This window comes from Myiozetetes cayanensis, unplaced genomic scaffold (genome assembly GCF_022539395.1).
Source record: "Myiozetetes cayanensis isolate MyiCay16 unplaced genomic scaffold, myiCay2020 scf19, whole genome shotgun sequence".
Classification (NCBI taxonomy): Eukaryota; Metazoa; Chordata; class Aves; order Passeriformes; family Tyrannidae; genus Myiozetetes; species Myiozetetes cayanensis.
Window position 1 is genome coordinate 8,235,911 of NW_026087400.1, and position 24,826 is coordinate 8,260,736.

General features: G+C 46.6%; 3 protein-coding genes across 3 annotated transcripts; 1 reads left to right on the forward strand and 2 right to left on the reverse strand.

The window, feature by feature from the left end:
- Window positions 1-844: 844 nt before the first annotated feature.
- Window positions 845-9,919, reverse strand: CSTF1 (cleavage stimulation factor subunit 1). Its single transcript, XM_050314125.1, has 7 exons — window positions 9,417-9,919; window positions 8,439-8,600; window positions 7,813-8,008; window positions 6,192-6,469; window positions 4,712-4,909; window positions 3,755-4,145; window positions 845-2,367 (listed from the first exon to the last, which is right to left on the reverse strand). The coding sequence occupies exons 1-7, from the start codon at window positions 9,546-9,548 to the stop codon at window positions 2,108-2,110; spliced, it is 1,617 nt and encodes a 538-aa protein (XP_050170082.1). The 5' UTR covers window positions 9,549-9,919; the 3' UTR covers window positions 845-2,107.
- A 926-nt stretch (window positions 9,920-10,845) lies between these two features.
- Window positions 10,846-17,478, forward strand: AURKA (aurora kinase A). Its single transcript, XM_050314128.1, has 8 exons — window positions 10,846-11,005; window positions 12,003-12,285; window positions 12,851-12,926; window positions 13,616-13,807; window positions 14,454-14,592; window positions 14,948-15,096; window positions 15,643-15,817; window positions 16,334-17,478. The coding sequence occupies exons 1-8, from the start codon at window positions 10,928-10,930 to the stop codon at window positions 16,517-16,519; spliced, it is 1,278 nt and encodes a 425-aa protein (XP_050170085.1). The 5' UTR covers window positions 10,846-10,927; the 3' UTR covers window positions 16,520-17,478.
- Window positions 17,479-17,548: 70 nt separating this feature from the next.
- On the reverse strand, window positions 17,549-23,618 carry FAM210B (family with sequence similarity 210 member B). The gene is made up of 3 exons (XM_050314135.1): window positions 23,424-23,618; window positions 21,248-21,420; window positions 17,549-20,151 (listed from the first exon to the last, which is right to left on the reverse strand). Exons 1-3 carry the CDS (start codon window positions 23,595-23,597, stop codon window positions 19,935-19,937), a joined length of 564 nt encoding a protein of 187 aa, XP_050170092.1. The 5' UTR covers window positions 23,598-23,618; the 3' UTR covers window positions 17,549-19,934.
- Between the last annotated feature and the right edge of the window lie 1,208 nt (window positions 23,619-24,826).

Below are 24,826 nucleotides of genomic sequence, written 5' to 3' on the forward strand. Positions count from 1 at the left end.
TTATGTTGGAAGGGACCTTAAAACCCATCTAATTCCACCCCACTAGACGAGGTTGCTCCAAGCCCTGTCCAACCTGAGTTAAGTTTCTTCCAGCCTTTATTGCTCAGACCAAAACCCACCAAACCTCTGGCCTCAGGAACAGGACCAGGATATGAAAAGCCAGCAGGGTGCCCATGGCAGGATGGTTTTGTGTTAACAGAGGAATTTTTACACTTCAAGTTCAAGACTGCATAATTAAGGAAGCTTGAGGTGAGAGTTCATGTTAACAGTATGAACACCCCCAGCAGTGCTTTACTACACAACCCACCACAGGAGTGTTTTGAAAGGTTGCAAACCTTTCAACAAACAAATTTCAAACAAATGCATCAGTTATGGACAGCTGCTTTAACAGAATTACAAAAGGTGACACTCCAGATGAAAATGCCACTGTGCTGTCGGTGGCAGAGCCGTTGTCACTCAGCACACACCACCCATCAGTGACTGTGTCAGGACTTCCCTTTTCCCTCCCCCAAGCTCTGCTTCTCCTTGTTTCTCCACCAAAAAAGCCACCAGAACCACTATCTGCTGCCACCCATGCTTCTGAAGTTTCAGAAATTCAAAGGGAGGTAGAGGAGGAGTGAAGAGGATTGTTAAGCCCAGGAAATGTTTTGCACAGCAGGAGCTTTTAAAGAGAACATTAAATTCCATTCTCTTTTAAAGCCACCATCCCACTCTGTTAATCTGTGGCTGTACCTGGTTCAGGTGTAACACAATGAATTCATCAAGCTTGAACAAGTCCCTAAAGACCCAGCTTTCTATATTTGATCCATTTTTCCCTTGTTATACAGAAAACAAACACAATCCCTTCTTTATGTATCAAAGAACTTTTTAAAAGGCAATTTTTATTTAAATACAGACAAAACCTGTACCCTCATCAGCCCTTAACAACTCATCAGTGTAATGGGAAGTTAATCCAGCAGCAAGAACAATCTTACATTTGAAAAATCCTCATGAAGGCAAATGCTGAGCTTGGACCTAAAGAGCCTCCCAGATGTGATGCCCAAGAGCCCTGCAAAAGGAGGCCTGAAAAAACGCGTTTACAACTCTGCTCAGGCTGTTCTTTGTGAAAATAAGTAGTGAATTTTCAAACTTACAGGAAGTTTTAAGCACAGTCTCTTAATGATCTGCACTGGGTTTTTAAGTAATTCAAAAAGAATGTCATTCAATGCTGTGTTAACAGAGCATGAAAAATTCTCAGCAAAATGAACCAGTGACATTTCTGAGGTACATATTCAAAAATTCATATGCACAAGTTTCTTGCTTTGAGAGGATACTAAAGGTCTCTAAGGCAAAATAATTCCCATTTTCAACTGCAGCAATACTGTCACATTTTAGTTGCAAAGTGGATATTCCTTGAAAATATGATGAATTTATTATGAGGTCCTATTTGTTAAGATAAATCCAAGAGAAGACGAGATAACGTCTGAGTTTTAATACCAGAACTAGAAGACCATTTCTTGAATTCATCTAAACAATTTAAAGTCCTGTTTGAATTCTTATGGCATAAGACAGCTCAGAACTGAAGGTCGACTTGGCCAATTCAAAAAAATAATAAAAAAAAAGATCCACCAACCCCCCAGACTAAAAGATACAAACCAGAGCTTTACAAAGGATGAATTGGGGCTGAAGGCAGCTTAAGGCTTCATTAAAGTATCTGCCAAGTTCTGCTGCTCCTTGTGTAATCCATTAACAGACTTCAGTGGGATTGCACAGACAAAACACGGAGCTGAACTGGCTCATTCTGCCCAGTTTGAGCAAGACACAGTCACATTATCTTTTGTGTGATACAGAAAGGCAGGAGAAAAAATTTAGCCCTTCCTGCCAGGATCATTTTATTCTCCAGCCCCCTCCCTTGAGTACAGTTAGAGATGACTTACAAAAATTAAACCACACACACTAATAAAAAAATTAGTGTAGGGCAAAGAGTCTCAGTATTTTGTTGTTTCCCTGCCACGTTTGGCAGAATTAAAGACCAGACCCAGCATGGTTTCCACGCAGGCAGCTGCTGGCACTACAATCAACACAAGGTGGTGTGTGAGTTGGATCCTCCCTCTTTGTAAAGCTGTCCTTAGTCTGTTGTTGACCTCCTGTACCAAAACCTGGCCCTGTAGTCGTCACTGCAGGTCATGAAGCCGGGATTGGTGGGGGAGTGGACGATGCAGCGGACGATGCTGTTGTGCCCCAGGGAAAGGAGGTTCCTCCGCTCAGCAGTTCTGGAATCCCAGCAGCACAGACTTATGGTCCTTTCATCTGGGAGCAGCACATAATCTTCTGTGTGGTTGAAGACAGCTTGTGTCCTGTGTACTTGTCGGCCACTCAAACCGGCACCTGAATATATGTAGCAAAATATTATTAAATTTTAGGAAGTTTCTGATGACCTAAGAATAAACTTTTTGTAAGTATCAATTCCTGCAGTCTACGAAGGAGCCGTATTTTCTCTGCTTTCCTACCACTTCCACGTGTAACAAGAGACCAATAATGAATATTCTTTTGTAGAATCATAAAGGTGGGAAAATATCATCAAGTCCAATGTGTGCCCGATCCCCACCTTGTCCCCCAGCCCAGAGCACTGAGTGCCACGTCCACTCGTTCCGTGGACACCTCCAGGGATGGGGACCCCACCACCTCTGGCAGCCCGACCACCCTTTCCACGAAGACATTCTTCTGATGTCCATGCATATATATGTAATATATTGCAAAATTCCTTAGAGGATGGAAGGAATACTTACTCCAGCTGTGCCAAGCCCAACCCCTCAGTATGAGCACAACCATTTACCTTTAAAGAGCACTTTTGCCTCATATTTTCGCATGAGGCTTTCTGCTGTAACCAAGGGGAAAGAGCACAGACAGAAGAACACACAGATTCTCATGATCACTGAGGACTTTTTGCTGTATATATCATATGGCCTGTTGTATGAGCTTCCCTGGCCATAACTTCAATAAAAAGTGTGTTTCCCATACATTTACTGTGCACTGCACAGACCTGGTCCTACCTATGATCCTGCACATGTTTCCTGGGAAGGTGCTGCTCCCTGCTGGCTGGGAGCAGCAGAGAGCTGGAGTGCAAAAAGGGACCTACACAGCCCAAAAGCTGAGCCACACAACTTTCAGCATCCTCTTCTCTTTTATGCTATGGCTCCTACTGCTGAAGCACTTAGTGCTTGTCACCAAAGCCTCTCTCAGCACACAGCTGCTGCCACATGCGAAGGTCTACATCCTTCATCATTCCCCAAGTCCTGCTGAGATCAAAGCATGGCACTGTCACCATGCCCCAAGGATCGCACACAACTGCATCCTTGGAAAAAAAATAAGCAAAAAAAAGAAACAGACGAACTGCAGCCACATTTCAGACTATTGCCATGGCTACAGAGCCTTTTTCTGCACCCGAGTTAACGGTTAAAATAACTGCCCTGACAAGTAGGTTGTGTTTCTTTTTACTTTTCCCCAATTTAATGATAACATCCTTCCAAAGAAAAGGAGTAGCCAAGTCAGAAAAGTCTCCAAAATCTACTCAGACTAAATACATTTACACTGTCACAGAAGGATCACAGCTTCTCTCAGGGAATTAGTTTATCTATTTTCAAAAATCTAGGACAATTTATCCTCAAAGCAACAGTCTCTCATTGCCTTTAACTGTTCATCTGACAGTATTTCCACCCCTGCCATGGGTTAATACCCGAAAAAGAAGGAGTTTGGAAGGTCACCTGCCACATACCTGTGTATTTGACCAGTGTCCGACCGGTGGATATCTCCCAGAGCTTAGCTACAGAGTCTTTTCCACTCGACAAGATATACTTGGAATTTTTGGAAAAAATAGCAGAGCAGACTTCAGCTCCATCGTGTGCCTTCTCAAAGGTGGTGATGCAGCGGTTGGAGACCCCATCCCAGAGTTTGATGCAGCCGTCCTTGCTGCCCGTCACGTACATGTTGGCGCTGGCGTTGTAGTTGACGGAGCAGATGGCGTCCGTGTGCTGGTCCTGGGGGTTGCAGGACACGAAGCACTGGAAGGTGTTGATGTCGTACAGCCGTAACGTCGGGTGCTGCGTCCCAACCAGGATGAAATCTCCAGAGGGGTGGAAAGAAATGGAGCGCAACATCTCCGCTTCCTGTTTGCAAAAACACACAGCTGGGGTAAGGCAGGATAAAACCTGAAATGGAAGGGTCAGTTCTGGTGGCACTGAAGTGCTAAAAACCTGCTTAAATGATCAGTTAGCACAACGTGTTCTGGGTTTGCAAACTAGAAAAGGCTTCCTGAATAGGATTTAACGCCAAATAGGATTAAAATGACAGGTTACCTGTAACTGTATCATAGTTCCTGTCCCGGAACAGCCTGCAGCGTCTCCTCAATTTTGGGATATCACTCAAAAGTGACAGGAGGCTCTGTCAGCCAGTCACACACCCCCAGCCCACCATCACCTAATCTCTAGCTCCTCTCCAAAACCGGTAATTGACTTCAAACTTAGCCATATTAGACTTAGTCTAGATGAACAATAAGCTGATAGGTACTAGATTTAAATACTGTGTCCATTATGCACCAACTCTTCACCATAATGTCTGCAAATGTTATACCTGCATCCTCCTACATCTCTAATCCCTGATCAACTCAGCTCACTGATGCCTCAGCACTTAAACATTCCAGCTTTGGCTGCTCTGAACTGGTACGGTATCTAACCTGTATATATTTGAAGGCTCTTTTGGCAGAAGGTTTTGAATAATCAAACAATTTAAGTGTGTAGTCCCTTGAACCAGATGCCAGGATCTGTTCTGTTGGATGGAAGGCTAAACATGTCACTTCATCCACGTGATCATACAGAGTCCGGATAACAGGGTGGTTTTCCATGTTTTGCTGTGCTGTCTCATTCATCATGACCTACAGGGAACATTCAGCAAGTTATTGTTAGAAACCAGAATGGTTTTGACAAGAAAAATAGGTTCTAGGCTTGCCAAACAGCAGCTACTTTCCAACATAACCAGGCACACAATCCTTTCTCTTCATTGTTTTGATGCCTTAGAATTTTTAAGATTTTTATCAAATACAGATTTTTAGTATAGCTGTAAAGTTTCTCATACTTTACAATAGTGGTTGACAGTTACCAAACCTGTTCTCGTGCTTCATATTGAATTTTCTAAATTCTTTAGGCTTGTTTAATGTTCCTCTCAAGGAAACAGACTTTAGTAAGGACATTTCATTGGGACATGCACCCGGGCAGGAATTACAAGATATATGGTAGACAAAACAAGATATAAAGCCCAAGACCCTTGGAGGGGCTCCAGTGGGGCAGTTCTGAGGGTGGCACCAGGGCAAAAGGGGTTTTAGGACTGGATGTACCCACTAGACATGGTAATTAGTTAAAGATATAAAAGTGTAAGAATTCTGTATGTGTGCCTATGTATTGTGTGCACCTGAAGGCCTTCATTAAAGAGCTGCTCTCTTATCTCATTTATACTAATATTGTTTGGAGAATTTTTTTCTTCCATTTTAGGCATCAGTTTGAAGGCCTTTTATATATTGTCAACAAATAAAATCCTTGTATCTTTACAAAGCTCAACAACTTGCTCAAGGACATACTAGTTTCAGTAGCAGAGAACTGGTGCAAGAAAACATCACCTTCATAAACAGCCCAAAGCAAAACACTGCACTGCTGTAAGAATTGAGGGAAGCTGCACCAGAACTGCAGCTTTTTGCTGAGAATTTAGTGTGCACTCTGTGCAAAAAAGACCACTTTTAAATGGTACCTGATAACTGCCTGGAAAAAGATAAAGCAAATCAGTATGTATTATATGAAACAGTTCTGAAACACGTCGCCATGGGGGGCTGCAGAGGCCAAATTGCAAGTGGGTTCAAGGTAAACTGTGTTCAGACAATACAGCAAATACTAGCAACCAGGAGAAGCAATTCCTGACTCAGTTCTCTCTCTCCTGCCAGGAGTGACACAGGTGTCCTTGCCCTAGTTCTTCCTTTTCTTCCAAGGTCTAAGAGCCACTGTTGGAGTAGGAAATACATCGAGACAGGTATTTAGTTCGACCCACTGAGGCAGCCACAAGATACAGACACGGCAAGGACACAACTCCCAAAGGGTTACAATTCCTGTGTCACCTCTAACGGACATGGCATGGACACAACTCCCAAAAGGTTACAACTGCCGTGTTACCTCAATGGGCATGGCACTCTTGGCCAACATCCTCTCTGTATCCAGGATTTTGATGGAGGCATCAGCAGAGCCCGTGGCTATTAACTGTCCATCCCTGCTGTAGGTGGCCACACGACAGGGCCCTTTGTGAGATGTGACGTAGCAGGTCTCATACTCAGAGGCCTCAGGAGACATGGTCTGCACATCTGCATCGAATTCCAGGTCAATTCCCGTGCCCGGAGCCACCGTGTCCGACCGGCCAATTGCGTATTGGACAGCGCTGTCATCGTTCTCCATGCCTGGAATGAGACAAGGGGGGGCACTTAACCAGGGGAACCTTGTCCTCAGACAGAGCACAGACCCTGCCATGGCTCCAGGGCAGGTTTTGGGAGAGGGAACCCCGAGGGGCAAAGCAGGTTTGGTCACACAGCAGCACCTGTGGTGAGCAATGAATGAGGTGCTTGGGCTGCACCAGAGCAGGCACAGCTCAAATTAACTGTGGAAATACAAGCAGTGAATATTGTAGTGTTCAGTGCTGATAAATGTACTGAGAATCAGCTACTGTCCACAGACAGGCCTCTGCTCAGCTTTTCACTGGGGGTAAAACAAATCGCAACACTATTACAAGAGTTTTAAAGTAAAAAAATGAAGCATTTACTGGTTCTTTTCATATTTTATTGCACTGAAGAACAAAGCCTACTCCACAAACAACTATGCCTGTATTGCAAGGGAAAAATTTTACTGTTCTGCACACACAATTTATAGATTTTTATTTCTGGGATGCACCTGCAGAACACAGTTCAGCACTGACAGTGGCAACAGGGAAGACACAGGAGTTTTCAGCCCTGTGCCCACTGGTGATCATCAAATGATCAAATGCAGTAGAACAGATTTTTGCTGCTTTCATCTGCAAATTTCCAATCTCTCATTCATATTTCAAACAGACACGAGGTCTCCCGTATTTATACCCTTGGAACTCAACCAGTTCAGGCAGCAGAACCAGCTGAGTTACAGACAAGACATGATGTCATGACCAGAGCTCTTCCAGGACTTGTCAGCTCCTTCCAAGAGCAGCTCAGGTGTTTTCCCTACACACTGAGGCCCTTCCAGAGAGAAAGCACAGGGAGAGGACATGTGACACCTCTGCTGAGACCTCAGACTGGGAAGATTTCCTGGAGACTGATATACAAAAGCCAGCAAAGATTGCCAATGGAATGACTTGCTCCCTTTCCAGTACTGTCAGGAAAATCCACATAGAAACTATTTCTAAAGTTGGTAGAACTGTGAGGGTAGAGTTTTCTCTCACATCTGTGGACTCAGCGATGCCCTTCACTGGGGTCTTTTTAGAAAGCTGCCACTCACCCAGGAACCAGGGCAAGTGTTCTTACAGGTACAGGTGTTCAGGCAAACAGATCTGGACAACACTCAGAAATCTGTGTTGCTTTTAATGCTCACTAAAGGATGAAACAGGAATGCCCTCCAAAAAACACCACAGAGGTAAAGGCTGTACCTAAATATGAAGTGTGGTGCTATTACCAGACACAATCTTTGCTTCAAAGATGTGTTTCCAGTGACACCAACCTTTTCATTCACTGGGGATTTAGAAACTAGACTTTTATGTCAGCTTTTGGTTGTGGCTTACCTAACTTAATTAGGTGCAGCAGTTGTTCAGATGGAGCACAGACAGACTGAGGTTTGATCTCATTTATCAAGCCATTGGCAATGTTGATGTATCCATCATAGAGCAGCTGACTAATGATCAGTTTGTAAAGTTGCTGACGGTCTTTCAAACTGACTTTTGTCCTATACATTGTGAGCAAGGACTGCCTTGGAGGGGCCTGAAATGGAGAAGAAAAATCACACACAAGAGAGTTGCATGAAACCACCACAACCTTCCAAGAAATTTCAGTGCAGGCACCAAACATTGCCGTGTTTAAGGTGAGAATCAGAGACAGAAAGGGGAGAGAAAGGAGAGGAAAAGGGGAGGGAAAACCTGTTGTACTTGTCTGCCGCGGAAATGAGGATGTGGCCCATAACCGGGCCCGGCGCTGCACGAAGCAGCCCCGGAGCCCGCAGCGCTCCCGAGGCACCGTGCCGGTGCTCCCGGCGGGCCCGCGCTCCCGTGGATGGATGCACGGGGCACGTAGGGCAGCACCGCGCCGGCCCCGCCGCCCTTCCCCCGCGGCCCCCGCACCCCGCCCGCCCCCGCGGCCCCGGGCGGTGCCGGGCGGCTCCCCCGCGGCCCCGAGCCCGCGGCCCGGTACGTACCGACCCTTCCTTCTGCCGCCCGCGCTCTGCCCCTAAGATGGCGGCGGGAGCGCGGAGCGCATCGAGCGGCGGCGGCGGCAGCGGCGGGGGCGGCCGGGCCCGCAGGACGCTCCTCCGCGAAGGCGGCTGCATCGAGCGCCCGCACATCGATGGGAGGCGGCTCTTGGGGAGGGGGGGAGGGAGAGAACGGGGCGGCGTCACGTGACCGGGCACCCCGCGGGTCACGTGACGGGGAGGCGGAGGCCCGGGGGGATCCCGGGGGTCCCTCTGCCCTTTACGGGGATCCCGGGGGGCTCTCCTCCCAGTCCCTCTGCTGGGGCTCCCGAGGGTCCTTCCCCCCATTTCCCCTTACGGGGATGCCATTCCTCGTTCGAGGAATCCCGGAGGCCCCTCTCCCCATTCCCCCCAGCAGGGATCCCCCGGGGTCCCTCTCCCCGTTCCCCCTTTCGGAGATCCAGAAGTCCCTCTCCCCATTCCCCAACCAGGGTTCCCGAGGGTCCCTCTCCCCGTTCCCCCTTCCGGGGGTCCTTCTTCCCATTTCCCCTTCCGGAGATCCAGAGATTCCTCTCCCCATTCCCATTCCCCTTTCCGGGATTCCCGGAGAACCCTCCTCCTATTCCCCTTTCTGGGGATCCCGAGGGTCCCTCTCCCCATTCCCACTCCCCCTCCCGGGTGTCCCGAGGGTCCCTCCTCCCCATTCCCCGTTCCAGGGATCCCGGTGGTCCCCATTCCCGGGCCAGCAGGGCCTCGCTCCGTGCGGGCTGCGGGGCGGGCTCAGCGCGGGGCCGTCCCCGCACAGGACCCAGGATGAGGGGGGGAGGCCCGGGGGGTTCTTTTGTGTCGCAGCCGCGAAGCTCCGAAACGGCTCTCCCGCCAGAGCTGGGTCCCCCCCGGGGCCGTGCCGGGGCCGGGCGATGAGTTGCCGGGCCGGCCCCGCCCGTGGCCAGCACAGCCCGAGCCCTCCCCGGTCCTACTCACGTCAGCCTCGAGGAAGGGCAGGCGGAGCGGGCGCGGGTCGAGCAGCGGCGCGGCCATGGGCGCTGCCATGGCCCCCATGCCCCGGGGCAGCTGTCGTCTGTCACACGCTGCGGCCACTCGGCGGCCCGACATCTTCTTCTTCCCTATCCTGACCCGCTTTGCAAACACCCACACACAACAAACAGGCGCTCTCTCCCTTCGCTCTTGTTTTCAGCACCGCGGGCGCAGCGCAAAGTTGCCTTCGGTCGCGGTTCTTCTCCGGATGGAGTTTTCCCCTCCTCTGGGCGGCCGCGGAGCCTCGCGGGGGGCCCCGGGGCAGCACCGGCACCGCCTCACGGCTCGCGGGCCGCGCTCGCTGTCCCGGCCCTGGCGGGGTCCGGGGGTGCCACACGCGGGGTCCGCGCGTCCCTCGGGCCGCTGCCTTCGCGCTGGAACGCCCGCGGCACGTGGCGCTGCCGGGACGCTCCTGGAACGCTCCGGGAGAGGCTCCGGGAGAGGCTCCGAGGCCCTGCTCGGCCCGTCCGCGGGATCAGCCACACAATGGGCCCCGGCGGCGCTGGGCCCGGCGCGGGGGGTGCGGGGCGGTGCAGGGGGCGCGGCGGGACTGACCTGGCGGCGCGGGGGCGCGGGGCGGGCGCGGCGGCGGCCACAGGTGCGGGCTCGGGGCGGGCGCGGGGCGCGTTACGCACTTTGCGCAGCGGCGGCGGAAGCGCCGGGCGGGAAGTGCGCGGGCGGCGCGCGCCGCGGGCGCTACGCAAAGTGCGTAACGCGCGAGCGGCGGCGGCCACCGACGCGACGCGAGCAGGGCAGGGCCACCGCGCGTGCGCCCCGCGGAGCACGGGGCGGCGGGCACGGCGGGGGCAGCCAATGGCAGGGCGGGGCCTCCCCGCGGGAGGAGCCAATCAGGGCGAGCGGGCGGCGGCGGGGCGGCCAATGGCGGGCGGCCGGGGTTTAAAGGGGTATTTAAGGCGCGGCGGTTTGAATTCAAACAGACGCGCGGCGGCCTCTGAGGCGGCGGGACCGCGGTGAGGGGGGGAGGCGGGGAAGGGTGGCGTGGGGAGATCTGTTTGCGGGGAGAATGGGGGGTGGTCCCTGCCCGCCGAAGGGTCTCTGCGGTTCTGAGGAGGTCTCTGCGGTTCTGGGGAGGTCTCTGTCCGCGGGGAGTCCCTGTGGTGCTGCCGGAGTGGTCCCTGCCGACACAGGGATCCCTGTGTTTCTGTAGGGGGACCCTGTGATTCTGGGGGGTGTCCCTGCCCGCCGAGGGGTTCCTATGGCTCTATGGGGGTGTCCCTGCCCGCCGAGGGGTCCCTGTGGCTCTATGGGGGTGTCCCTGCCCGCACGGGGGTCCCTAAAGCTCTATGGGGGGGTCCCTGTGGTTCTAGGGGTGCCCCTGCCCGCCGAGGGTGCTGCCCCGGACGGCGTTGTGTGGCGGTGGAAGGGGGTTGTTGTGAAGAGCCCCCAGCCCTCTCGTGTTGTCTGAGCTGAGCCTTGTCCCCCCCAGGCCCAGCCGGATGTCTCTCTCTCGCTCGGGTGCTATGGACAGAAGCAAGAAGGAGAACTACGCCGCCTACCCCGGCCGCGCTGCCAAGGTGAATGTCCGAATTACGAGGTTTTTCTATTCGTTCTCCTGAGCCGTTTCTTGCAGCGGATCGCTGGTCTTGCTGCCTGAATTCTTGTGAGATTGCCATGAAGATTCTGTGCGCTTGTCTGGTTGGGTCTGGGGTTGGCAGTTTTTACTTTAACTTTTAGCTGGGGGTGTTGGTGGGGTGTATTTCTCCCCGGAACTACAGGTTTCAAACTCCGTGGCAATTTTATCCTTCTGTAGCTTTCTCTAGGAAAGAACAGTGCCCAGAGCTTACTTTTTTTTAATTGTTGCTAGTATTAGTGTGACTTACTTGATTTGGGAAATTCTCCTCATGTTTTAAGTACTTTAACATCTTTTAAAGAGAAAGTGTGTATAATCAACTTATTCCAGATACAGTTTCTAAAAGCAGTGTCAATGTTGCTATTAACATACACCTGTAGCGGTGCTCAAGATCACCCTGATTACATATATTTTCTCTTTAGAAGCACAAACACTTTCTCATAAATAATCCTGGTAAGGTTTTGGATTAGCAGAAACAAAGCTTCCTTTTAATGAATCTGTCAATGCATTACTTTTAGTGAACTGAACCAAAAATAGTATCTAGGGGAGAAAAAAGTACAAACTGTTGCATAAGTACAATGAGAGGTTCAAAAATGTAGGAATGCTAATCATTAGCATTTGAACTTAACTGTAAACAAAGTACTCTAAAATGCCTAATACTTTCTTAAATATAAGCCTGAACCAATTTTTCTCACTGGAAGCAAAAGACTGAAAGTATAAAAGCAGGTGAGCCCTTCTAAATGTGCTTTGTTCTGCTGAACTCCTCTTGCAGTGAAAGATAAATTAGAATAAAAAATATTAAGGGCAGCAATGACTCAAAGCCAGGTATGTGTTTGTAGTGAGCATCTGCTGTCTTAATACCTTTGGCTGATATTTTTCAGATGTGGAAAAGTTCTGCTATAAATTTTTCTACAATTAAGGTAAATCTTTCCTTTTTGCAGCTTGCTAATCCCGTTGGGGATGGCCCCAGACGTGTCCCTGTGTCTCAGCATTCTGCCCAGAGCCGGTTACTGACCAATGGAGCTCAAACACAACGTGTCCTGTGTCCTGCAAACCTTCCCCAGAGAGTTCCTGTGCAATCCCAGAAGCCTGTGCTGTCAAACCAAAAACTGTGCCCTAACCCGACAGCGCAGCAGCTCCGGCCCAAACAGCCCGTCCAGGCCCCTGTGAGGCCTCGGTTTCCAACCAAGAACAGCGAGAAACCCCAACAGGCTCCAGCACCTGGTAATTCTGAGGATGATGTGCCTGTGGTCACACAGCTGTGACACTTGGGATATTCCTGTGGACCAGAGTGGAGTGCAGGAAACCTAAAGCTGTTGCTAATCTGGGAACAGCCCTGTAGAGAAGTTTTTCGTTGTACCCCAAAACAGAAGAGCAGCACGTGCTTCACCTTAGATATTACTGGGCTATCTTTGTAAATTTACCTCTAAAATGACCATTTACAGCCAAAATGTGTGTTAAAAACTTCCAGGTGCTCACCAGCCAGTTGTGAATTAATGTAATTGGCACTCAGATATCACAGGTTTTCCAGGATTGATGTTTATCTTTTATACACAAGAATATTCTTTGGGGGAAGGGGGAACTTCATGGGGTTCATTTTTTAAGAAAGCTGTTAAAATTCCATTTTGCTAGCACTGTTTCTTTCCCAGCAGTCAGCTATGCCAGGTTGCTTAAAGTGTCATAGAATGTGTTCTAAGAACTTGTTCAGATAGTGCACAAAGGTTAGATTTGTTCCTGTATGAATGTTTTTGAGTCTGGTTCATAAACTGATTTACTTCTTTATTCATAGCAAAAAATCCTGAAGCAGAAAGCACCTCTAAACAGAAAACTGAAGAGACCAAACAGAAAACTGAAGAGACGAAAAAGTAAGTTTTATGCCTAAATTCTAGATAACTGAGGTCTGTTGGATTAGGCTGGTAGATCTTTGTGCTACAAGTTAAACTGAAGGGTACCTGAGCCCCTTGGTTGTGGAGACTGGTGACCCCTATGCTTTGCAGTGACATGTGAAGCACCAGGAAATCTTCCTTTGAACTGATAATTCTCAGGAACAAGGGCTTGCTGTAAACTAAACCGAAGTTTGTGCTAAATGCATAATAGCTCTTCCCATGAGAGAACACTGATAGCTGCTGCTCCAATCATGAGATGTCCTCTTGATGATGCCCCTCCTTCATCTGGGCAAGAGGCTGGAGTGTAATTCAGGATGAAGTTGGATTTGTTTGTGGCTGCCTTAAATAGTTCTGAGATGCACTAGTGATGTGTTTGTGTTCAGTGTAGCCAAAGGAGCCCAGCTTGGTATAGACAGTCTTGATTTTTGTAGTAGTGTGGTTGGTGTTAGTCTTAGTCTGCATTTATTATTGAAGTTAGTCTGCATAAATTTTAGGAAGAAAACAGCTTTCAGAACTTCCTTTTGGAAAGTGTCATTGCATAGTTTATTCTCCTGGTGTTCTCTTCAAGACTAAAATCACTAAGCACCTATTGAACAGGAGCATTAAAGACTGTAAATTTAGGAGGTAAAGCCCAAAAGAGTGTCTAGCTTTTAACTTTCCTCTTGCAGAAGGCAATGGTCCCTTGAAGATTTTGAAATTGGTCGTCCTCTGGGGAAAGGAAAATTTGGGAATGTTTACCTGGCACGTGAAAAACAGAGTAAATTTATTCTTGCACTGAAAGTGCTCTTCAAAACACAACTTGAAGAAGCCGGTGTAGAACATCAACTAAGAAGAGAAGTTGAAATACAGTCCCATCTTAGGTAAAGTTTAGTGACTAATTACTCTGCTTTGTTTGCATTCTAATAAACAAAGTAACCTGGATTATGATAAGGTTTCTTTATGATTTCTTCTTTCTTTGAAGAAAAGAGAAGTTTCTTTTCAAACATATGACACCCTGGTATTCCTAGTCAAGATTCTTGCCTTTCTGCACTACAATTTACCGTTGTCTGCCTTGCAATGAAGTGACCTCTGGTGACAAATCTTCCTATTATAAAAATGCTACTTGGATTTATGTGGCTGCAATTTCTTGAGCCTGAGCTTGTTTCTGGTGTTCTGCTTCCTGGGAAATAAGATGAAATTGAGTTTTCACAGAAAACACTTAAATGCCAATTCATATAGGTTTGGGAACCTTCAGTGGTAATTAGTCTTCCAGCTGCTGTAGAAAAGTATGTTCAGAAGACATGAAAGCCAGACTCTTGGCTAGCTGCTTCCCACAGGGACTCTGAACTGCTGCTTTGGTGAATGTCATCTCTGCTATGAAGCTCTTCATTTGCTGTGAGCTGAAGGAACACTTATGAGATCAAGTTCCCATGCTGGTCTTGAAGGGGGTGGTGGGGGGAGAGGAGAGGGAAATTACAGGTTTTGGACAAATGCCTTGTTCAGAATAACACTTAAATCTCTTTGCAGGCACCCCAACATTCTCAGATTATATGGCTACTTCCATGATGCCAGCAGAGTCTACCTGATTCTAGAGTATGCACCTCGTGGAGAAGTCTACAAAGAACTTCAGAAGCTCACCAAGTTTGACGAGCAAAGAACTGCTACTGTAGGTTGTTCCAGCTTCCTATACATCACTTTTTGTAGATGGAGTATCTGCAGCTCTTCACACAGTGTTCTGCTATGACACTGAGATTCCTTGGATGCTAGTTTGCATATGGGCTTGTAATGGGATAAGTTAGGAACACAGTTACATTAGTGCTGTGTAATAATGTATGTTCAGAACTGCTTGCTTTTGCAAGTGCTTGGTCACTTCAGGCACAGCCTGTGTTGCCAGACTTCAAGGGTTTAAGGAATAATTGCTTTGACTTAAAACTACTAATTACGCCTAGGAAAAGCTGTACTGCAGCCAGATAAACCCTAATGACAATGTCTATATTAAAGATTGTTCTCTCTCAACACAGTACATCACAGAACTAGCAGATGCCCTCTCGTACTGCCATTCCAAGAGTGTCATTCACCGAGACATCAAGCCAGAAAACTTGCTGCTTGGCTCAAATGGAGAGCTAAAAATTGCTGACTTTGGATGGTCAGTGCATGCTCCATCTTCTAGGTGAGAACTCAGCATCTGTCTTGTGCAGTGAAATCTTTCTGTAGCGAAAATAGCAGTTTTTGTCACACAGTTGTGGAATGGAGATGAACTTTAAAAATACTGGGTAAAAATGCTACCACAACAAAGGTCTTAATAGTGAACTGGGGTAGCAGAGGAGTGTTGTTATCCTGTTTTATCAACAGTTCAAACTTTGCTGACCCTGAAAGAGATAAGGGTTGGTGTAGGGCTACAGTGGCCCCTGAGATGACAGAACAACACTGGCAATATTGTTATTTCCTTACTGAGTGTGAAATTAGACCTAAAAAAGGAGGACTCTATTTGTTCTATCAAGTGGGGTGAAGAAAATAGAGAGAACTGATTGCAGGGACTGAGACAGAAGTAGAAAATGTACTGCTGGCAGTTCTTTGCCAGATACTCTGGTGGTGCTGAGTCCATTCAGGTGGACTATACTGAGGTACTGATTATGGTCAGCATTAGTTTTTATCTGGCTCTGGAAATAGATCCTGTAATTGCCATAATTAATGATTAACTTGGACTTTTCTTCAGGAGAACAACTCTCTGTGGGACACTTGACTACCTGCCTCCTGAAATGATTGAGGGAAGAACACATGACGAGAAGGTGGATATTTGGAGCCTGGGAGTTCTGTGCTATGAATTCCTTGTAGGGAAACCACCATTTGAAGCAACAACATATCAGGAAACCTACAGAGCTATTTCCAGGGTAAGTGCCAGTGCTTATTTGGACAAGTTGCCTTTCAGCTCTAGAAATTTTGAATGATGGATGTATTTTCACTAGAACTGTAGCAGGACATAATGATCTGTGTAAACCTGTATCCCCAAAACTGTCTTCAGTCCTTCAGTGCAGTGACTATAAAGAGACTTCAAAGATACCTTGTCTTGCATCCTGGGTTCTTCCCTGCATCTGAATTTCTACGTTTCATAAAGCAACTCATCTTCCCCACAGCTTTTCTAACTGATAAAATGAGTATTTAACACTCAAGGTGTTATTAAAAATACATAACCTTAACTCTTCCTGCTGCATACCCCAGAAAGGTTCCAGCAAACTAGTTTTGTTTGAAGCAGGCTGAAAATATACACAACAATATACAAATACTTCTACAAGCAGCGAGAGCCTTGTTCAGGATTACAATGAAATTATTTGATCTCATATTTGGTTCTGTAGTTTGGTTATTACCAAAGACCTTTTTCCTCATCTTTAGTGTCCTCTTCTCCTTAGGTGGAGTTCAAGTTTCCTCCATTTGTAACAGAAGGTGCGAGGGATTTAATTTCCAAGCTTCTGAAGCACAACCCATTCCATCGACTGCCCCTGAAGGATGTTCTTCTCCATCCCTGGATCACGACAAACTCTACGAAGGTGCCCAGCAGCAGAAAGAGTGATGTTGCTGCCCCATCCAAAACGTAGTTTTAGGAGGACCTCATGGGATCAACAAGAGGAGTCTTGTACTGTGACTACTGTAATGCTTACAAATAGGAAAAGCAGGTCTTGGAATCTAATGGCAATTGGAATCCTTGGGTTGGCTGTTGTCTTACACTCTAATTGCAACATAAAGTTCTTTGACTTCCAGCTGGAGCTTGTGGAATATTTAATATACTTGAAATCCAGGTACTTGCGGGCCAGGTTTGATGTAAGTGTTAAGCTGTTCAAGGCTCTTGTGGTCAGTCCTGGTAATGGTTTGTTGTTCCAACTAGAGGAAGTTGTTGCTTTGGCTTACTGAACAGTGCAATATCCTGGAGGAACCTGCTCCTCACTTCCTGGGCTGCTAAGGGTGTCTAAACTGTGGTGTAACCTGAGACTGAGAGAGGTGAATGCATTTCTTAAGTGTTTATAAAATGATGAGTCAGTTATTTTTGGTGTCTAGTTCGTTTTAAATGTGAGCACTCAACTTTGAAATAAAGATTTGTTACACTGCAGCCACCACGGTGGGGTTCCTTGTGGCACTGGTTGTCTCTAACAGCAGCACAGCTGAACTCCTCCTCTCTGGTCACTAAGTAAGTTTAATTCCCACCTCTTGTCAAAAAGGAAGTTGGTATAAAGTTCTTCTCAGAGTGCTGGTACCATCAAGCAGGTACACTTATGTAATGGAAACTGCATTAATGGAATAATGCACTTAAGTACTATCTTAAATGCATGAATCACTACCCCACAGTCCCAAATCACGATTACAAGGTAAGTACCAAAGGTGTTGCTCCTTACCTTGTTGATTTATTAAGACTTTAGCTTGCTTTGTCCTTTCTTAAATGAATTTATTCAAACACATCATGATCTGCAAGTACTTCTAAGAGAAAGGTCTGGAAAGTATTGTTATCAAATAGGATATGACATATTAACATCTGGTGTTGTAAGACATTCTCTAAAATGTACCAAGGGTCAGGACCTTTGTCACCAAAATTTGCAGACCAACTATTTTCCAGTAAAACACTTCAAGCAAACTAAGACAAAGCAATTTATTGTATTTTCATTATAAGACTTCAATGTCATCTTCACTATTTTACAAACAACTTTAAAAAATGATCCTTTTACAAGCAAGGATTCTAGAATTCAAAATATATTCTCAAATTAATTTAAAATATACTTTGCCAAAAAACCACTTCATCTAAACAAATTGCCAGTAGTTTATACAACCCTCTTTATCTTAAGTAATCTGCATTCTGGTCATAATTTATATGAAGCTGTTTCTTTTTACAGCAAGAAAACTCTAGTGCTGGACTTCTAGGTACATTTGCTTTAAATTATTCCAGCTTTATACATTATTTTGAGAAAGAGAATAGTCAAAGGTTGTTCTATCAAGTTTAGGGCAAAACAGACTTATCAGAACTGATTCTAAACAAGAAAGGCTGCCTCATACTTATTCTGGAATTCTCTTATTGTTACTTGGCTGTTGTCTTACACTCTAATTGCAACATAAAGTTCTAGCTGGAGCTTGTGGAATATTTAATATACTTGAAATCCAGCTACACGTGGGTTTGATGCAAGGTGCACTTCAAAATATATTCTCAATTTAAAACACATAATTTGCAAAAAACCTACGTCATCTAAACAAATTACCAGTAGTTTATACAACCATCTTTATCTTAAGTAATCTGAATTTTGGTCATAATTTATATGAAGATCTTTTTACAGCAAGAAAACTCCAGTTTAGTGCTGGTGCCTTCTAATGACTTTTAGGTGCATTTGCCTTAAATGATTCCAGCTTTAGCTGTGACTTTGACAAAGAACAAGCTTTGACTATTCCTTCTCCATCAAGTTTAGGATGAAACAGACTTATCAGAACTGATTCTAAATGAAGAAAACAAGGCTGCCTTGTACTTATTCTGGAATTCTGTTATTATCCTGGTACAGATGGAGTCTGGGAAGCTTCAGTGTATCCAACCTGCCTCTGGATTCAACTTTCTTTGTGAGGAAAGAGTTAAGGTGCAATTTAATTTTATGGCAAAAGGCTGCTCATAACAAGAAGTTATTTGCTCTTTCCCTCCCTCAGCCAACTCTCATCCTCATCTCATAATTCCTTCCCATTAATCGCTAAATTTCAGAAAAAAAAATTGATCACCACGGTCACTTCCTCTTACTTTAATCAAATTCCTCGATGGGCAGCTCTGGAAAAGCCTCCTTGGGGCCAGTGTAAGGACAAAGACAAGCTGAGAAGAGCTGACCTGGAAGGAGGAACAGGTCTAAAACCTCACAGATCTGGCTCAGGCTGCTCTCAGAGCAGCACAATTCTAAGCCTCAAATCCCCCAGTACCCTCAGTTTTGGGATTCAGTCTCTAGGTTAGCTGGAGGGTGGAATGTGAAAATGCACATGTGTACCTACATTCTAATGGAAGTGTCCTATTAAGGAAAGGAAAAACAGCTCTACTTGCTACATTCACCAGTCTCTTTCAAAAACAGGAATTGTTCCTCAGAAGCTATGAATTGGAATGTCTGGACTTCGGGTGCAGGTTTAAAACTCTTCCACAGGAGTAGAAACTGCTTGGGTTAATTTTAAGATAAGAATGTGTTTCCAGTACAAAGCCAGATCTTAAGACATTAAACCACCACAGCCTGTCCCTGATGTGATTCTCTTTGGGGTATGTTCACACAGGAGGTAATTCTGGTTACACTGATTTCAGTAGACTCAAAATTCCTTCTGAGTCTATAGGCATAACAAAAATTAAAATAAAGGAGTTCAGTAAGATCAGCTCCCAGCCTATAAATAAAACACATTTTCAAAAAATAAAATCTTGGATTATGGAAGCACTACACAATGTAGCTCTAGTTTCAGACCAGTGCATCACTGCAATAATTAATCATAGGTGTACTCCCACTAAAGTTAGTTCAGCGTATGTGTTGTACTGCAAGTCACGCCATAATAAAACCCTTTTCTAACAAAAGAAACGCCCACTTGCCACTTTAGATTCCAATATAAACCCTTACCAAAAGAACCACCTGTGTAGTAGGATATTATTCTACTGGAAAGAGGATCTTACTGTTTCTCAGCTACACAATAACGAACTAATGCTGCGACTCAGCTTTCACAGGGAAAAAAAATTAAGGCCCAAAAAGCAAGGTTATAAAGCCTGTGTGTTAAGAGACTGCTTGTTGTAAAGCATTTATACTACCCCTTGCAGTGGAAACCAGACACCACTTTAACAGGTTTTTCCAAAGGAGAGGTGGCAAAAGGGAAAGAAGGTAAGGACAGCATTTTTCACAGTGACATTTACCTGAAAGAACAAGTCAGAAATGCAAGGTGAGGTCAGCATGAACACAGAATCTAAGGAAGTCTTTTAAAGAAACTTTGTGGACAGGGAGCATTTAAAAACCAAAATGCAGTGACAAATCATCATGGGTTGGAGGCAGGAGGTTTGAAGAACCCGATTTTGCGGCAGTACCGGACAACAAAGGGCACAGAAACCACCGTGATGCTGATCCTGACCGGAGCAAACAACTTGTGCACAGCATAGGCCAGGACAAAGGTGCTGGTGCCTGCAGCCATCCTGGACTGCAGGGAGGATTCACTGAAACCAAGCTTGAGGAGAATTGCAGTCATATCCACACCACTGCGGGGACAGAGAACAAGGCTCCTTTAGTTAATTTTAAGGTTTGTATTTTTTTAAATATAAAGCGCAGTTTAACATGGCACACTTCCAGCTCTGGAATTTATGTGCAAATTAGATGCTGTTAAATATTGAGCAGAATGAGTTATTTCAGCAGTAACAGCTTAAATTACTTCAGAACCAACAACACATACAGTATTTCCTGATTTCAATTCTTTCTTAAATTGTCGAGTTCCTTGTGAAGTCAAATATCTCCTTAGTTTTTCAAATATAGAGTTGCAGCATGTGCATGGAAAATACTCATAGAATCACAGAGTGGTTTGGGTTGGAAGAGCTTTTAGACATCACCTAGTTCCAACCCTCAAGCTATTTCTCTACACAGGGATTTTCAAAAAGTTAGCATGAATTTGTGTGGAAAATGTGTCTTTCCAAATTTTACAATAAAGTCTATTCTGTGTCTGGAGGAAGTTTATCACCTAAACATGGAATAACACAAAGCAGTAAATGGAAGAAATTCCTGTATTCCCACTGGAGTCAGGATTAAGCAGCAGGGAATGTTTTTCTCCTCAGCTGAAACACCTCATGCTCAGCAGACATTTGTACCTGATGCATTCCCACCAAAGCCACACACACAATTTCCATATACATTGAATATTATTTTTACTTTAATCCTGTTTTAGTGGCTGTTGTTTCTTGCAGTTCAAGTGCAGAAACTGTTCAACACCCAGAAAAATAAGTTTATCTCCAAGCCCCAGCACTTTTGCATGGCTCTATCTCTACAGACCACTGGCACCGTGTGAGAACAAAAGATATCTCTGCCAGACAAAGACATTCTCTCCTCTGCTCAGCTACTCTGGTGCAGTCTCTGCTGTTTTCACTGATGGTGAACCTGTGCAAAAAGATCATGTACAACTTCTCTCATGGCTGATGGGAGATCAGACCTGCTTATAGGCCCATCTATACTCAAAATCCAGGTTACTGTGTATGGATGCTACAGGCATAAGGTACATGTCTCCTGCCAGAAATAAGCACAGTGCTTAATATATTTTTCTTGGCCAAACCACTACTTTGAGGTGACAGACAACTGCACAAACCTCACCTTGACACAGCCAGGTAGAAGATTCCTAGAGATACTAATGAAATTCCAACATGGAATGAAACCCCTACAGCACCATATTCTTTAAAAACTTGTTTCAGCTGCTGGGATTTGTTGAGTTTCTTGTTCTCACCACTGGGATCAGTGGCTGTGTATTTGGGGGGTTCACGTGCATCCTAAAGAGAAAACAATTACAAGTACTTATTAGCATTAAGCAAAAGATCATATTCCAGTCAGTTGAACCAATGTGAAATAATGGGAAAAGTGTCTTGCAAACAGAGAGATTTGGGAAAGCAGTAATCACACTTCTGCTCTCACATCAGCAGAGCAAATGTCTGTGGCAGAGCCTGGGCAAGCTCCCTTTTCCCTCCTATCAAAGGGATACACTGAGCCTGGTGCAAGTTCTTGCATAATTCAATTTTCATAATTAAAAACAGAGTATTTGATCCAAATGTGTGCCAAGGCATATCCACACAGCTGCTTGAGAGGTGGGACTGAGGTGGCAGAGCCCCTTGCTTACACCTACTGCTCAGCTTTCCACAGTGAATCCTTGGAACGCAGCTTTTTATTCCAGGGCTAAGCAGCTGGTGGCACTGGAAGCCTACCTGATACCAGGCTGCTTGCTGGCTTAGTAATGACTCATTGGTGGAAGAGATCCAACGTTTAAGTTCCTATAAATCACCTTCTGTAGATCAGCTGATAAAAGGAAGAACGGGGAACTGCAAGTGTTGACAGCGAGCAATTCTGTTGCCGTGGTGTAGACAACAACTACAAGGACGTGCCAGGGCTAGTGTGAAGAGCCCAACTGCACTGCAAATGTTTGTCAGAGTAGAAGTTATTGACAGCTTTTTATCTGGGCACACTTAAAGTGCAGAACTACACACTAAATAGACCCCAAAGCAAACTGAAATCAGACACTGATGATAGCAATAAGACAGCCTTTGTGCTTGCCAGAGAAGAAGTAATGACAGGAAGAAAGCACTGCCACAAAAGCCTCAGGATCTGGCAAATGAGGGAAAAAAACCCCACTCAAAAGTATTTTTGAAGCAAGCTCACTAAGCAAAAGAATGGATTCATAGTTAGACACTCTAATTACTTTCAGCCCCTGGAAGGAATTAGATTCCATGGTTTTACTCCATGGCTACTGCTTCACTGTGTTTCAGAACTCATCCTCTTACTCTGCAGTGTTATTACAGGAAGGAATTATTTACTGGGGAGGAGGGAAAAATTCTCTTCTGACTCCCAGCCTTTAAAATTTAAATACTGAGTTACTGAATGCAAGTATCTGAATAACAAAATAGTTTCATAATACCTTCTGCCAAAAGCTGTCCCAACAATTCAATCACTGCCACATGCTTAGTCAAGAACACTCATTTATTCTACCGCATCATTTTTTTAAGAATCAAACATGGTTCGAGTGGTATTTTAATATTTAATAGCCTACAGTGAATTTTTCATACCAACAAAGATGGTCATTATCTATTTAAGGAGCCAAACGTGGATTTTCCTCAGAAAGCTGCTGTGAAAACAGGATCTGACAAACTACAGAGGTACATGAGCCTCAGGGGAACTCTAGGTCTTACAGATGGATCATATGTACTGAAAAAATGCTTGTTCTCATCATCCAAGTCCATTCCAATTCACTCGTGTTCCCAGGCTCACACACCAGGCAATTTTGGAATGGTATCGAAACAAGACGTTAAAATAGAATCACTTCAGCAGATGTTATTTGGACCACCCAAGGTGGTCATGCCCTGAATAATGCACAGCTTAGCAAAGAAAGCTGCTGCTACAGCATTTCTGCTAGAATCGCAATTTTATTCACATAATTTCGGTGATTTAAGCCACGAAAACATGTCTGAAACATCCTGTTATGCTTTGTAATGAGGCTACAGAAACCACTCTGCGAATTAAAGTGTAGAAATTAAAAACTATAAACGAGGCGTTTTGGAAAGCTCAAGTTAACAATCTTGGCACCAGCAGGCGTAAAACAGCTTCCCGTCTCCTACAGAAACCCGGGATAACCACGATTTAATGATCCCACGACCCCGTGTTGGGGGGGGAGCGGGCTGAACCCCTAAAGGCACCCCAAGAAACGTGAAAAATACTTGGAGGTCAGGACATGTCGTGCTTTAGCCCGCTCCCCACCGAGAGGTGCCCCCTCGCCCCCCTCACGTACCTTGGCGGAGCTGCCCGCGGCGCATCCCCGGGGGATCGGGATGGGGATCGGGATGGGGATCGGGGTCGGCACCGGCCGGAGCGCGGCCCAGGCGGGGCGGAGGGCCCGGGGCCCGGCGGGGCCCGGCGGGCTGTGGGGACCCAGGCGGGGACACAGCCGGGCCAGGCGGTACATGGCTGTTCATGGCACCGGGGCGGCCCCGGCCCTGCGCGCATGACGAGCCCAACACACACACACACAGCGCAAACCCGCCTCCTTAAAGCCGCAGCGGCCCCGTTCGCGGGGCTGCGTGAGGAGGGGGCACCTCCCACCACCTCTCTTTTAGTTTGAAGCCGTGTCCGTGTCACTCAAGGACCTTGTAAATAGTCGCAGAGTCACGGAATATCCTGGGTTGGCAGGGACCCACAAGGATCGTCGAGTCCTGTCCCTGTCCCTGAAAGCGTTGTCCAAACGCTCCTTGAGCAGCCTTGGTGCTGTGACCGCTGCCCTGGGGAACCTCATCAGTGCCCAGCCACCCTCTGGGGGAAGAACCTTTTCCCGATATCCAACCTAACCCTACCCTGACACAGCTCCAGCCGTTCCCTCGGGTCCTGTCCCTGCTCCCCACAGAAGGGAGATCAGTGCCTGCCTCTCCTCTGCCCCTCCCGAGGAAGTTGAAACTACAATGAAGTCTCCCCTCAGTCTCCTCCGGGCTGAACAGACCAAGTGTCCTCAGACCCTGCTCACCTCTACCCATGTTTCTTGTCGGCTCCTTTCAGGCACTGGAAGGCCACAATTAGGTCACCCCGAAGCTTCTCTTCTCCAGGCTGAACAGGTCTTTGGTGACCAGTGCCAGGACCCGAGGGAATGAGTCTGACAGAGCTCAAGGAGCATTTGGACGATACTTTCAGGCACATGGTGGGATTGTTGGGGTGTCAGTTTCCCTTCTCTCAGCCTGAAGCCATTCCCCCTTGTCCTGTCACTCCTGTTCCTGATAAAGAGTCCCTCTCTGGCTTCCGTGTAGCCCGTTCAGAAACTGGAAGGTCCTCTGAGGTTTCCACACAACCTTCTCTACTCCAGGCTGAACAGCTCCAGCTTTCTCAATCTGGCTTCATAGACTTCACCCTTATTGACTTCATGGCCTCCTTTGGACTTGCTCCAGCAGTTCCATGTCCTTCTTATGTTGGAGATCCCAGAGCTGGAGGTCCCACTGTAGGTGGGGTCTCACCTGAACAGGGCAGAGGGGCAGAATCCTCCCCTTACCTGCTGCCCCCTCTGTGGGATCAGCCCAGGACACTGTGGGGTGCTGGACTATGAGTGCACATGGCTGGGGCATGTTGAACTTCTCACCCACCAGTGCCCCAAACCCTTCTCCTCAGGGCTGCTCTCAATCCGTTTTCACCCAACCTGCAGGTGTGCCTGGA

Coding starts and splice junctions, on each gene's coding strand:
- FAM210B (XM_050314135.1), bottom strand. CDS start 23,597: ATGTACCGCCTGGCCCGGCTGTGTCCCCGCCTGGGTCCCCACAGCCCG. Junction 21,421..23,423: donor CCGCGGGCAGCTCCGCCAAG/GTACGTGAGGGG, acceptor TTTTCTCTTTAG/GATGCACGTGAACCCCCCAA. Junction 20,152..21,247: donor TTCTACCTGGCTGTGTCAAG/GTGAGGTTTGTG, acceptor CTGTCCCCGCAG/TGGTGTGGATATGACTGCAA.
- AURKA (XM_050314128.1), top strand. CDS start 10,928: ATGTCTCTCTCTCGCTCGGGTGCTATGGACAGAAGCAAGAAGGAGAAC. Junction 12,286..12,850: donor CCAACAGGCTCCAGCACCTG/GTAATTCTGAGG, acceptor CTTTATTCATAG/CAAAAAATCCTGAAGCAGAA. Junction 15,097..15,642: donor GTGCATGCTCCATCTTCTAG/GTGAGAACTCAG, acceptor ACTTTTCTTCAG/GAGAACAACTCTCTGTGGGA.
- CSTF1 (XM_050314125.1), bottom strand. CDS start 9,548: ATGTCGGGCCGCCGAGTGGCCGCAGCGTGTGACAGACGACAGCTGCCC. Junction 6,470..7,812: donor GCTGCACCTAATTAAGTTAG/GTAAGCCACAAC, acceptor GTCTCATTCCAG/GCATGGAGAACGATGACAGC. Junction 4,910..6,191: donor AGAGTGCCATGCCCATTGAG/GTAACACGGCAG, acceptor TGTTCCCTGTAG/GTCATGATGAATGAGACAGC.